The sequence below is a fragment of the Panicum virgatum genome, chromosome 8K, assembly GCF_016808335.1.
Source record: "Panicum virgatum strain AP13 chromosome 8K, P.virgatum_v5, whole genome shotgun sequence".
Taxonomy (NCBI): domain Eukaryota; kingdom Viridiplantae; phylum Streptophyta; class Magnoliopsida; order Poales; family Poaceae; genus Panicum; species Panicum virgatum.
Window position 1 is genome coordinate 38,448,538 of NC_053143.1, and position 13,408 is coordinate 38,461,945.

The following is a 13,408-nucleotide window of genomic DNA, read 5'->3' on the forward strand; positions in this document are numbered from 1 at the left end:
TCCAAAACCATGGTGGCACCTAAACATGGCTAGGTAGATTACACTACTGGCATATTTAATTTAATGAAAAGGAACCACGCGGGTCTTTTCCATCCCTTGGTTGGAATTTGGAAACCGAATGTTAGCACCTGGAGTCTTGGTGGATTATGACGCCAGCGTTAGGAAATTTGTTTGGAATATTTTCACTGTAAAGGAACGGCTGTAGTCTATCTTCAACCTCTGGCGATTTGACAAAGGAGCAGCTAAAAGCATGAAGAAAGGTGCAAGAAAAGATCGAAGCAGCTGCAGCTAAACGTACATACAGATAAATGGAAGGGCCTTTTGCGGAAGAAAAAAAAAAGAAAGAACGAAGGAAAGAACATCTCTGAAGAGAGCCATCTCGTCTAGTCACCTTCAGCTCATCCTCCGCGGTGGTGAGTGAGCAGGACGGACCCAGACCGAGATAAAGTCTAGCAGAAAACTTTGAGCTGTGCTGTGTTTATAGGGGTGTGAGTGTGCGCGTGTTGTTAGTGTCGGAGTTATACTGTGTGATTAAAAAAACTTGAGTTGTATGTTTGTCAGTCAGGGCATGGAATGAGAACAAAAGCATGAAGTTGCTATGTACTTCGACCATATGTAGATCGCATTTTCAGTGTAGTGGTGGCGTGTATATATATATATATATATATATATATATATATATATATATATATATATATATATATATATATATATATATATGTGTGTGTGTGTGTGTGTTAATTGGACGTGTCACTCACTGGCTCACACGTGGCACAGTACTCCGCCACTCCGGATAGATGCACACACGTGCAGCATTTTTTTATCGGGCTTTGCTACGGTACACCCATTACCTCCTAGGAGGTAAGATAACAAAAAAATATGAGCCAATTTCAAGAGAGACAAAATAATTAATTAAAACTGATAATTGCTATAATCAGTGTCTCATCTGCATGCATGCATCAGTTTGTTTTAGATTGGTTGTAACCGACAACAACAAATGCACATTTCTTGGAAGGCTGCCTTGAGATAATTTTGGATCGGGGAAATTAAGTGGGAGATGCCTGTTATATTTTTTTTTTGAAAGCGCTAGTGCATCGTCAGAATCAGAGGTGATGTTGTATACGGAGTCTTCAAATTTCATCGAAATTTTGAGATGGACTCCACCTCATGTTGGGGAGGGGCCCGGGGTGTAAAAACATGTCACGTTACCTCATTTTGGGGAGGGGGGGGGGTGTTACACGTTTCATGTACGTCCATGAGGAAAAAAATAGTATTATTACGACTGACCCATTTCATATCTATTATAAGATCTATTACATATTTAGATCACACGGCATGCCACTTTTTTTTCTAGCAAATCCATGTCAAAAGATATGATTATCAAAATGTCATGTAACAAGATGGCAAAAGAAGAAAAAAAAAGTAAATTTACTTGCAATGTGCTGAGGGTATGTTACGTGATTGGAGGGGGAAATGTTTCTTTTCTCAATCTAATTCCCAAAGCCGGCACATCAGGTGGAAAAAAAACAGGAATCTGAGATCTCAACTTTTTTTTCCCACTGGGAGGGGCAACGAATCATGCATGCAATATACGGTAGATCTAATTCTCTATTTTCTAATTAAAATCTATAAAATAAATATTAAAAGTATTACCTCCTAAGAGGTAATATGACATTAGATCAACGGTCCACATTCATTTCGGTGTACCGTAGCAAAGCCCTTTTTTATCACCACAATTCTAGTTCTTAATCAATCATTTCAAAATTTCATCTACACAGTCGTACAATTATTATTTCAGAATGCGGAGTGTGAACACATTCGGGGAGATGTAGAATTAAAATATTTGCCAATAATAACTCACAAAAATCATAGAAATGAAAACAGAATACAGAGTACATGATGTAATTCCATCAAACTCCCGTTTCTTCTTTGAACATATAGGAACTTATAATTTGGAATGCAAAATTTTTATTTGTAAAAGAAAATTATAAGTTTAGCCTATCACACGTCTACAAATAAATGAACCATAAAGCATCCCAGATGTAATTTATTAAATTATAGCCTTATATGTACTGGATTTGAACTCTTTGGTGGATGGAGCCATGCCGTCTCACTTCAACTCTCATCTCCACCACAATACATACAAGAATCTCATTAGAAATTTGTAAGTTCTTTTTTGTGTAAAATCAATTCAGTCTCCGCAAGAATCAAGAGAACTATTATTGTGCACTTTAAACCTCACACATCACTTTTGTTCGGCTGGCTGCGGCTGGTGGTAGGCGCTGATTTATTGAATTTTTTTTAAAATAATATTATTTTAATAGTTAATCGCAGAATTAAATAGAAAAATAGAAAAATTGCAAAAAAAAGGTGCTTGTCGGCTCTTGGAGAGCCGACTAGTGACTTATCAGCTTTAGGGTAGCCGACAGGCTCAAGTCGGCTCCTCAACAGCCGACTGGATGCGGCCTGTCGGCGGACAAGCCCAGTTGGCCCAACTAGGGGACCTGTCGGACGCTGAGGGGTCGACAGGCCTTATCAGCCCGATTAGGGGCTAGTCGGCCCTTGGGCAGCCGACAGGCCTCTCGGCCCTTAACCCCCCCCCCCCCCCCCCCCCCCGCCCTTCACTTTGACCACCTGCCCTGATCGGAAATCCAGCCGCCGCCGCCCCTCCACCGGCTGTCCCTGGCCTGCCACGCCGCCGGCGCCCCCCACCCGCCCGCAAGCGCCGCCGCCTGCCCCACCACCGAGCCTCCCCGGACCTCCACGGCGCCGGCAGCCCTTACCCCCGCGAGCGCCGCCGCCGGAACCCCCCGGCCCGCCAGCGCCGCCGCCGCCCCGCCGTCGATAGGCTGCAGGGGGCCGCCGCTCCTCCCTCGCGGCTCTGCCCGTGTGCGGCAGCAGGGGGCTGCCGCCCCTCCCTCGCCGCCCCGCCCGTGGGGGGTTTGCAGGGGGCCACCGCCCCGCCCCGCCTGTGGGCGGCTGCAGGGCTGCCCCGCCCCGCCCATTTTCAAGGCGTGACTCCGTCCTCGGCTCCCGCAAGTCCGGCAACTCCATCGATGAAGGTGAAATATTTAACTAAGTCTTATTTAATTATAGTTTAGTCATACTTAGATTAGTTTATTATAGGTTTGTCGTGGACGCCGTCGTGTAGTGTAGGAATGACATGATGTACTTCTAGGAAATTGAAACCAATAGATTGTATGCACATGATTGAATGTGTTGATAATTAACTTTGTTTAATTGATGTTTCTGATAGATTTTGAAGGAAGTTTTATAACTACATTGCAAGCACATGATTGTATGCACCCGTTTGTTCATTGTTTTGAACTGATGAAATGACTTTTCCATAGCTATTATTAGAAATTCGAGTTCATTATTATGTGTCGTTATTTGTATTGTGACTATATATAATTATTGCATAGGAATACTGATTTTATTTGAATTGCTTTTATAACGTCGTTCTTTGTTCGCAGTTGGGTTATATAAAAATTGATTAAGGATGTTCCGTCTAACGTACGATCATCTAATGCATTACCAGGATGAGTTTTGAAATAGTAAATATAAGAGTTCATTATGGCAACGAATTCATTGATTATTGTGACTCCGAGGTAGATTTGAGTCAGTTTCAGTACGTAGATACAACTGTGACCAATCCGTTGCACATGCGACATGCGGATTTGTTAAGTTGGATGCATAATTTTCTACAAGTGGACCCAAGCCACTGGACGATAAAAGTTAGTGGTGTTGTTCCAAGGCATCGTGAGCACGGTTGGCGGTGAGAATTATGTGAGTGCGAGCGCAGTAGCGCGGATCAGTGACTTGTCACATCCGAGTCTGGGCAATGAGAGCATCAGTGCGAATTAGTGAGTGCTCTTGTCCGTGCCTAGCGTGCTAGTGCAACAGTGCGGAGCAGTGAGTGGTCATGTCTTTGCCTGCATAACGAATACCATGCAGAAGCATCCAATGCTATGTATCCAATGTAAATATTTTGGTCATAATTAACAATCCGACAAGATACTGTTGACGTGAAATGTCACTGATAATCCTAAATGATAGACTCCGGCATGCTTCAACTCGTAACTCCGTCGCTCTTTGAAAGGACGTCACTACATGGAAAGTCACTATTTATAATACTGTTTCGATATGATTACATCCTGAGGCCTTCTTTGGTGTACTCATCTCGTGACTCCATCACTATTTCAAAGGACGATGCAGGGAGTGTTGCGTCTATAAAAGGGACGATGTCGTTGCCGAGAGTAGAGATAATTTACCTTCCAACATATTGGAACTGTTATGAGCTCCTCATCTAGGGCAGCTTTGCGTCGGGAAATAGAGGCGCATTTAGGAGGCCCACCCAACGATCCAACTAGATGTGTTACAGATTGCAAGGTATGGCCGAAAGATGTAGAGCCACCCTATTACTACTGCCAGATGCATTGTGTTCCTAACATATCTCGTGAGTACGAGACTTTTGGCCAGAGGTATTGGTCTTGTAAGAATACTGAGAAAGTCCAAAAGGCAGGTGCAATATCACAGGTATAGATATTTTTTTGAATATGTTTGTCTAGTTTTTTTTTAATTTTTCTAAGAATTTTGTTTCATTTCTTGTTTATGAAACCACGCATTTCAGGAGATGAATACACATTTTTGTCATTTCCATGAGTGGATTGACACATCCATCAGTCGTCGTGATCAGCAATATGTGGCGTGGTTGAAGAAGGTGGATGATGATGTACGCAAGTCCGGCATTGACAAAGCAAAACGTGGCAACGGTAGTGGCCGTGAATGATGGATGTTGTAGTGGTCCGTTTCATTCGGATCAGTCCTGCTGTCTTGAATAAGTTACGTTCCTTCCGGACCAATATGTTGTGTGTTTGTTTCGGAAGCCTCTTCTGACTCCCTATGTAATATTTTTTCTGCGTGCTTTGTATGTGTACTTGTACTTCTGGAAGTTGTTATCGTTCGTAATAAAACCGTGCATCGTTCTCTGAATAGCCGGTTGGAGCACGGCGGTAACACACAACGCCGTTTAAGCAAGAGTAAAATTTGAAGTATATATTTTTGATCAGCTGTCCAAAAATATTAAAGTATAAAAATAAATTCATTTACTGGGAAGTCAAAATTTCGTTTCTAGGTTGCTGGGTCCCTTATCGGCCAAATAAGGGGGCCTGTCGCCTCCCCAATAGCCGACAGGTCTTCTGGGCCGACTGGGGAGTCGGAACGACTGGGCTGTCGGCCCAATAAGACTAGTCGCCTCTTCAGGAGCCGACAGGCCTACTCGGCGCCGATAGCCCCCCACGAGCGCGGTCAAACTGGCCGTGGGGTGCCACGGTGGCGAGCCACGTTGGAAGTCGGCTTCCCAGGAGCCGATAAGACTCTAATCGGCTCCTCAATAGCCGACAGGCACCTACTTTTGCAAAAAAAAATTACTATTTATTTCTGAGATTAACTATTAAAATAATATTATTTAAAAAATTCAATTTGTTGTGAGAGAAAAGTACTGCTGGCTAGTTGGTGCTGATCGCTATTGCTGATTTGGTGTGAGAGAAAAACACTGCTGCTGGAGCCACAATATTAAATTTAGACCTTGACGTCCCTTTTGCTGCCCAAGTGTCACAAAGAGCCAAAGTTCAGAAAAAGAAAAAGGCAGAAACCCAGTGTCCTTTTCCTGTCCATATGCTGCAACACAGATCGATCCAATGGGTAACGCTAAAGATCGATCGAGAGCCGTGCACATCATGAGTTGAACGGGTCTACCGCGCGAAATTTCTCAACAAGCCTATCCTCTGCCTGTTCCAGGACAAATTTTATTTGGCAGTCAAAGCATACATCACGAGAGGGCACAGATTGATGAGTGGACGGCCCGACCGGAAGCCGTCAAAAGAGCTGCCGTTTTGCCGAGCAGTGGCCAAGTTGCAGCAGGCACGAATTCCTCCATCCTCGTGTGCATGGCTTCCTTCTCCGCGTCGTCTTCTCCTCCAGGGGCTAGCGCTGAAAATACGACCTCGGTCTCAGATGTGGTTGTTGGTTGCACAAGATTTTGCACTTTGTCGTTGATAAAACTTGCCCTCTTCGATAATGCAGAGATCCCATGCGCACCAAACATGCTCAAAATTTAATTTGCAAACATTTGTTGGCAGTTGGCACATGATGATTCAGTTGGTCACTGTGTGAAATTCTAGTGGTAGTGCGGCATGTCAAATGATTATCCTTAAACTTTTTTTTACTTAATGCAATTTAAGGTGGCAATACTTGTCCTGCATATCTAGAAATGTACTTATCTTGTGACAGAGGGTGGTATCGATCAATTATTGGGTTCACGCTTGCGCTTGTTAACAAAGGTTATGAGGGTAATAAATATAAAAATTATCAAAGGGAGTACAATGTGCGAGTGAATGCTAGACGGATGGTCTGGCCGTGCGCTTCGCACCCTGCCAGCCGGAGCCCGGACCCCCTCGGGAGCAGATTTGCTGGCTGGAGGTACGCACTTATGTGCGCGTTGAAAAAAATCATCTCACTTGTCTCATGCCAAAGCAGGTCTAAGGCCAATCTAGTGTCATTGTGTGTATGGGTGGGGTAGGGATTGGGGGGGGTGTCTGAACCTGCGTGAGAAGATCTTCTTCTTAAACACAATGCCGGAGAGGATGTCTTACCCTGCATGTCGAGTTTTTTTTATGAGCCTTTCTTGTCATGTTAATTCTGAACCATCCAATTTATTACTACCCAGGTTTACGAGGCTTATTAGAAGCCAGGAAGCAACCTTCATCTTTCAAACGGAGTGGGAAGAATAGTAATATACCCTTCCAACTATACGATCCATGAACGATAGGACAGTGAAGGGACATAGGACAAGAACAGGATATTTTATCCTGCAACTCCTTTGCGGCTTGGTTAAAAATGGGGTTAGGAAGGTGTCGCGAAGTTTCCTCCACTTAGTAATTAAACTTACGGTGCAGATAAAATACTGTCCATTTACTTCATTTCACTAAGCACTAGCATGTAGCATGACTACTGACTAGTAAAAGGTACATGAGAGAATAGTGGACCTAATTTCTTAGAAAATGACTTCTTGATGACTTGCATATTTTAGTTTGTAGCTAATATATCTACCAGCTATTTTTTTATCGAACCCTACTTTCCTCCAAAATGACCTTGTCAGGTAGAGTATTTTCCGCCATGCCGGCCTGTTTGGAATGGGACAAGGTTCTTTTTTATGGTTAATATCGAAAATAAACAGCTTCATGTTGAAAACATACATACAAAATTCATGTGCAATTTCTGACGTGCAGTGCTCCTGGATTGTGCAACACTGTGTCTGTACTACTTGAGCTAGCATAATAATGTACAAATAGTATAAATAATTAGTTCGTGTAACAGAAATATCATCACTTGGTCATTTATAATTACAAACAAGATCAGTCTTCGTTTACTTTTGAAAGTAAATAAAAAATCCGTCTTCTAGCTACAAGAACCGTAAACCCCATGGGGGCAACACAGATACGACCAGGGAAACCCCCTTCGTCCATATTGGCAGTTTCCTAGCAAGGATGGTTTGGTTGACACAATAAGAAAAACCCAGCAACCCATTGACCAGCTGAGGAAACAAGAAAAGCAGGGGCGGAACCGAGATTGTACATAACCAAGGGGTTCAACGCAAATGAGTCCCCAAGGCAAGCCCATCCTGTCCCTATAAATAGATCCAAGAATCACAAGGAGCAAGAAGGCCATCTCTGGGTACTTTGTATATATAATCTTGTTGCCTTGGCTCAATTCATCAGAGCTCTCTAGCTGGTATCTAGCTATATAAACTAAGGTGTATAGGCTGCAGCGGATAGAAGCATTAGATTCCAGGAGAATTGGGTTCCAATTTAGTTTCCTCCATTTGGGCACCTTATCTTAGCTTGCAGCCATATCTCCAATTGCATCAGGGGCCAGTAGAGTGATGCAAAGGGAGAGATTCTTGGGGTCAGTGGCACGCAGCTGGGAGAAGCCTGTGGCATGCAGTTGGGAGAAGCTTGTGGTGGCATCAGGAAGGATACCAGCTGCCGGGTGTGATGAAGGACAGTTTGCACCGCTCTTGGATTTGTCTATTTGAGGTGAGCTTGCTAATCTAATTAAGCTTAAAGTTTGGGTGCATAGGTTGTGACCTCGATTTGTAGTTGTGTGCGTAGGTTCTTGCTCAGTTAGCAAGGAGATTGTTCCTGTGGGCGAGAAGAGAGAAGATGGCACCCCCTGCGGTGGCGGCGGCGCCGACAACCACCATGGTTTGCGCAAGGCAGGGACGCCTCCGGCAGCGCTATGAAGGATGCTATCGCCTTGTCTCAGGGTACTTACTAGCTGCTTGCTATCACGCACGCCTTGTTCATCAAGGGTTTATTTGCATTCATCATAGATGAGGGGTTCAGAGCTAAGCATGAACAAGAAGGGGTTACAAGTTATAACTCATCTCCAATACTCAAAAACATCACATGAAATCACAACTGAAGAGTTTATAGGAATAGAGAGCATGTAGGATTGCACTGTTGCTCAATAACCAATGATTCATGCCAAATAAACAAGTTGTCCACTACAAACAGTTACATTATAGCAAAAACTTCTCCTTCATCTTCTACTAATGGCTGGTCTTATCTATTTTCCTTCTGTCAGATGCATCCCTTACATGCTCAAAGAGGAGGGTGGGGAAAGCAGCAGCTGCCAGGATGTGCTAGGCAGGCTGCAGGTGCTCATGATCTCGACGCTGAAGCGAGGCGATCTCATCTTCCCAAAGGTGAGGCAACAGAATCACATGATCATGCATGCTCTCACACACACACACACCCTTCAATCAATCCTGCAAAGAATCGGCATATGCAGCGGCATAATTGTTGCTCAATGATAAGCTAGAAACAAAGCTCGTCAGGTCAATCATCGAGTGCCCGGATAGAAAAGGAATCGCCATGGGCACACAGAAAAAAGCTCTCTCTGACGACTGTGTCTGCGATGTTGCAGGGTGGATGGGAGGACGACGAGAGCATCGACGAAGCTGCGTGCCGGGAGGCCTTCGAGGAAGCCGGCGTCAAGGGCGTAATCAGCGTAGGTGCCTTGACCTACTCCTCATGACGTGGCACGGCTCTTCCATTAATTAATTAATTAATTAATTAATATATTATTAGCTGGTGGATTAATTAGAGGTTAATATATATACATGCTTGCGTCATGCATGATAGGGAGCCCGTGGGCTTAGTGCCGTGACATGTTTGGATTTTCGTTGCTGCCTTGGGAATGGGCCCGTTTGGTTATTCGTGCTGGCACGAATTTCTTTTGCATGCATGAAGTACTAAATGAAGTCTATTTGTAAAATTTTTTTAAAGATGGGTGTAACTTTTTGCGACGAATCTAATGACGGTAATTAATCGATGATCGGCTACAATAACCACTCTCAAATCACGCGGTCAAAAATCTCATTAGATTCTTTAAGATTCTTAGCACAGAGTTCTGAAGTTAATTTTATAAACTGTCATTTTTTAGTACCTTTAATTATTAGTTAAAGTTGCTACAGTTCCTAACACAGCACAAACCAAAATCAAATGCATCGGATATGGTAGGGTGTTCATAGGTTGCTTTCATGCCCAGTCGCTTTGGTCTGTGGACAGAATGGTCACGGCTGAGTGGCAGGCAGCTCAGAAAAGTCAAGTGCTCATCCTCTCATAGGCCATTGATTGCAGTATACTACTTTTTTCAATGGTTTTATATATAAGGAAATTTTCTTGGATGGAAAAAGAAACTGTAGCGCACAATTCATGGAAAAAAAATGAAGTGGGCTATTTAAATGTTCAAGATTTAAAACCTTGCAAAAGAAGGCCTGCATGATGAGCTTGGCAAACCTTGTATGTTTCCTTTATGATACTTCTAATCCAGTGGGAACAATACACAAATGGTAGGTGGCCAACAGCCCACATGCTGCACAGGCACGATCATGCTTAATCCATGCACATGATTTTCATGTGCTGGCATGGAGATACGCAGCATTACTGGTGACAGTGATTCACATGTTTACTTCAGAGAAGTCAGAGAAGAGGAATATGCCAATGAGAACACTGCGGCATTATTTACTTTTTGTGCATTTTTGTGCCTGAAATTGAGCTTAGGCAGCAAATGTTTCGGCCCAAAGTTCATCGGCGAAAATGGAACCATCAATATGTCAATAGCTAACAACTGAAAATGGCTTTGATTCAGGCAACACCGCTGGGAGAATGGATCTTCAAGAGCAAGAGCAAGCAGAACAGCTGCGGCCTGCAAGGGGCTTGCAAGGGCTTCATGTTTGGACTCCAAGTCACGGAGCTGCTGGAGATCTGGCCTGAACAAGTCACCCATGGCAGGAGATGGGTGAGCATGTCATTCCATAGCTCCAGCTAATCTGGGCAGACTTGATTATATATCAGCAGCAGCTCATGCAGTTGTTCCATGTTATGTTCAGGTACCAGTCGATGAGGCGTATGGTCTGTGTCGGTACGACTGGATGCGGGAAGCACTTGACAAACTGAAAGAGCAACTGCTGTTCGAGAGAAATTTCAGGCCTTTGCCATCGCCGGAGCTGGTGGACTCATCGAGCTTGTACATGGTGATGCCGGCTGCCGCTGAAGGTACTGTAGCACTGTGCTGAGGCTGATGATAATCTCACTCCCAATGGCAGTGACCAGCAGCTTTCCTCGCCATCTGAAGTTCCAGGAGCCAGATGGTTCAAGATGTATTTGTTGAGGATTAAATCGCACCTGCAGAAAGAGTCTCAATGTCAGAACCTTGTGGAATCACCAGAACGACATCACATCTTTAATTAATAACCATTTCATGTTGCTGAGAACTAATTGGAAGAAGTTAACAAATTTCAAGTTCTATTTGTTGAATGTTTCCCCTTATGAATGAAACAATTTTGACAACTGTAACATGTTACTGAATATTTGAATGAAGCCTCCAAGAATTATCTGGTGTCCTGAGAACAGAACTGAATGATGCAGAAAACTGATAATCTGACCTCTGGATGTGCAAGTCAAAAACTCAAAATAGCAGGGGATACAAAAACTAAGGAATTAATTAGCTCAGGGCCAACCCAGAGTCCCAGAGATGTGCATACTGGAATAAAATTAGTGACACACTGAATGGCATTTTCTAAGTTCGTGATCTTTGTGATGGTGTTGAATTAAATGGCCCAGGCAATGCAGGTGCACAGTACCATTAGATTTGTTCATCACGAAACCAGTAGTTTCCTTCAACAACTGAAATACTAACTGTATATGCAATTATCTTAACAACAAATGCAGAGACCGTAAGTAATACCTGGTGAAGTTGCATATGTCAAATCACTTGAAGTGCACTGGAATGGGGAACCATATGGCCAATGGAGAAGCTGGAGAAATACAGTAACAAAGAAAGGAGCATTAGAGAAAGTGCCCACAAAGTTTAAACCATTCCAATGGTTATCCGGAGACCATATACCAGAACACATTCCAAAAGTAAGGAATATGATTCGTTGAGTTGCTGTGAAAAACTAAACTGATACAACTCAAATGTGTAGGAATGGGAAGGATGCGTATAATGTGGTCGATTGTATTGCAATGAGCCCCTGGGAGGTATATATGAGAGTACAAGGCTTGGAGGGCAAGGCACCTCCCCTAGAGATAAGGAAGACTATCACAGAATTACATCAATCCTAAACTACCATATCTGGAGTTGCCTAATATACTCTAACAAAATGCTATACTACTTGAAGACAAAATATACCCATGAAAAGTACATTCAAAAGATAGAGCAAAGGATTTCGTACAACAAATGCTAGCGAATTATTCAGTGAAAATTAAGGTTAGTTACTCCCTCCGTTCCAAAATGTAGGTCGTTTTGACTTTTCTAGATTCATAATGTTTGCTATACATCTAGATATAACATATGTCTAGGTACATAGCAAAATATATGAATCTAAAAAAGCCAAAACAACCTACATTTTGGAACGAAGGGAGTAGCATTCTACACAGCTCAGATGTTACAACTCATTCAATCAGCTGAGGGATGAAATGATACATCTCAAAGCTAATTCCAAATTCTGCTGCTTGTATACAGAGAACTGAATTTGATCAACCGATCCCCATATCCCATTCATTTCCTAGCAACAAGCAGCTCTCTTTTGAGTATTGTCTGAAACTCCCATTGTTGTAGCAATGACTTCTGCTCCGAGACTTACGCACCATGACTCTGAACAACCACTAATGTGCCAATATGTCAGGGTGGAGACAACACCTTAAAAATGGCTTTTATCTTGGCAACACCACAGTGAAAATAGATCTTCAAGTTCACGGACAAGTGCAAACAGAACAGCTGTGGCCTGCATAGTGCTTGCAGGGCTTCCATGTTTGCACCCCAGGTCACAGAGCTGCTTGAATCATGCTCTGAGCAGTCAGATAATAAAGTAATGGGACGATCTCATTCTACAGCTGCAGCCATCTGCCATTATGCAGACTTGAATCCATGTCAACAACTCGTGTGCATACAAAGGTACCAGAAGGGGAGGCTCGTAGTCTTTTTCAATACAATCAGACGCAATTGCTGAATTAGTTTTAGGAGTGTTTAAGAGCAACTAATGCCATCGGGGGAGCTGCTGGGCCCTATTGTATATAGCGGTGACAGTCTGACAGATGTAGCTGAATGGGGTGGAGTAGCTTTGCTTATCATCTGAACTTCCAGGAGCCAATGTTTTAAATGGTAACGGTGTTTGAGGCTTTCCTTATCATCTCACCTGCATAAACAAATTCAATGTCAGATTTGTTGGAATAACCAAATGAACATCTATCTTGTTGGAGAATTGATTCACAACTGTTCAATGTTGCTGAGGAATAACTAAATGAAAGAATCTTAACAAATTTCACATTTCATTTATCAAATGTTTCCGCCTTCTGAACTAAGTGCAAATTTTTCAAGTGTAACTTGCCCCTTATGTCCCTAGAGTGATGCAAAATCAATCATTCTGGATGTGCAAGTCAAAGAAAAAGGTTGATTGTATTCGAGCAATGGAGTCAACAGTACTGTTACATCACCACAAAAGCAATTTCACCCAAAATCTCCCTCTCCCTCTCCCTCTCACAAACACACACGCACGCACGCGCACACACACCTCATCACCCTGGGACATACCTGAAGGAGAATCCACATGTAAAATCATTTGCCATGCACCGAATATGGAACAATTACTCTTTGGAGAAGCTGGAAGTGCACGGTACAAAATAGCAGAAACAGATGAAGTACTTGCAATTTGCAAAGGAGAAACTAAACGATTCAAATAGTAAACTGTCTGAAGAACCAACTAGTACTTGTGACTAATATTATTCCTAGTCAGGAAAATTATTTAGGTTTGGAGATCCTACTGAAACATTTGAAAATCAAG

The 13,408-nt window shown here is 43.0% G+C and overlaps 1 protein-coding gene across 2 annotated transcripts; it reads left to right on the top strand.

The window, feature by feature from the left end:
* Positions 1-7,729: 7,729 nt before the first annotated feature.
* Positions 7,730-10,960, top strand: LOC120644574 (nudix hydrolase 13, mitochondrial-like). Of its 2 annotated transcripts, none has more exons than XM_039921216.1 (6): positions 7,730-8,096; positions 8,160-8,326; positions 8,647-8,767; positions 8,989-9,072; positions 10,216-10,365; positions 10,457-10,960. In XM_039921216.1, exons 2-6 carry the CDS (start codon positions 8,223-8,225, stop codon positions 10,640-10,642), a joined length of 645 nt encoding a protein of 214 aa, XP_039777150.1. In that variant the 5' UTR covers positions 7,730-8,096; positions 8,160-8,222; the 3' UTR covers positions 10,643-10,960. The 2 variants fall into 2 exon arrangements, with proteins under 2 accessions (XP_039777150.1, XP_039777149.1); XM_039921215.1 differs by having other exon boundaries at positions 8,172-8,326.
* Positions 10,961-13,408: the final 2,448 nt, after the last annotated feature.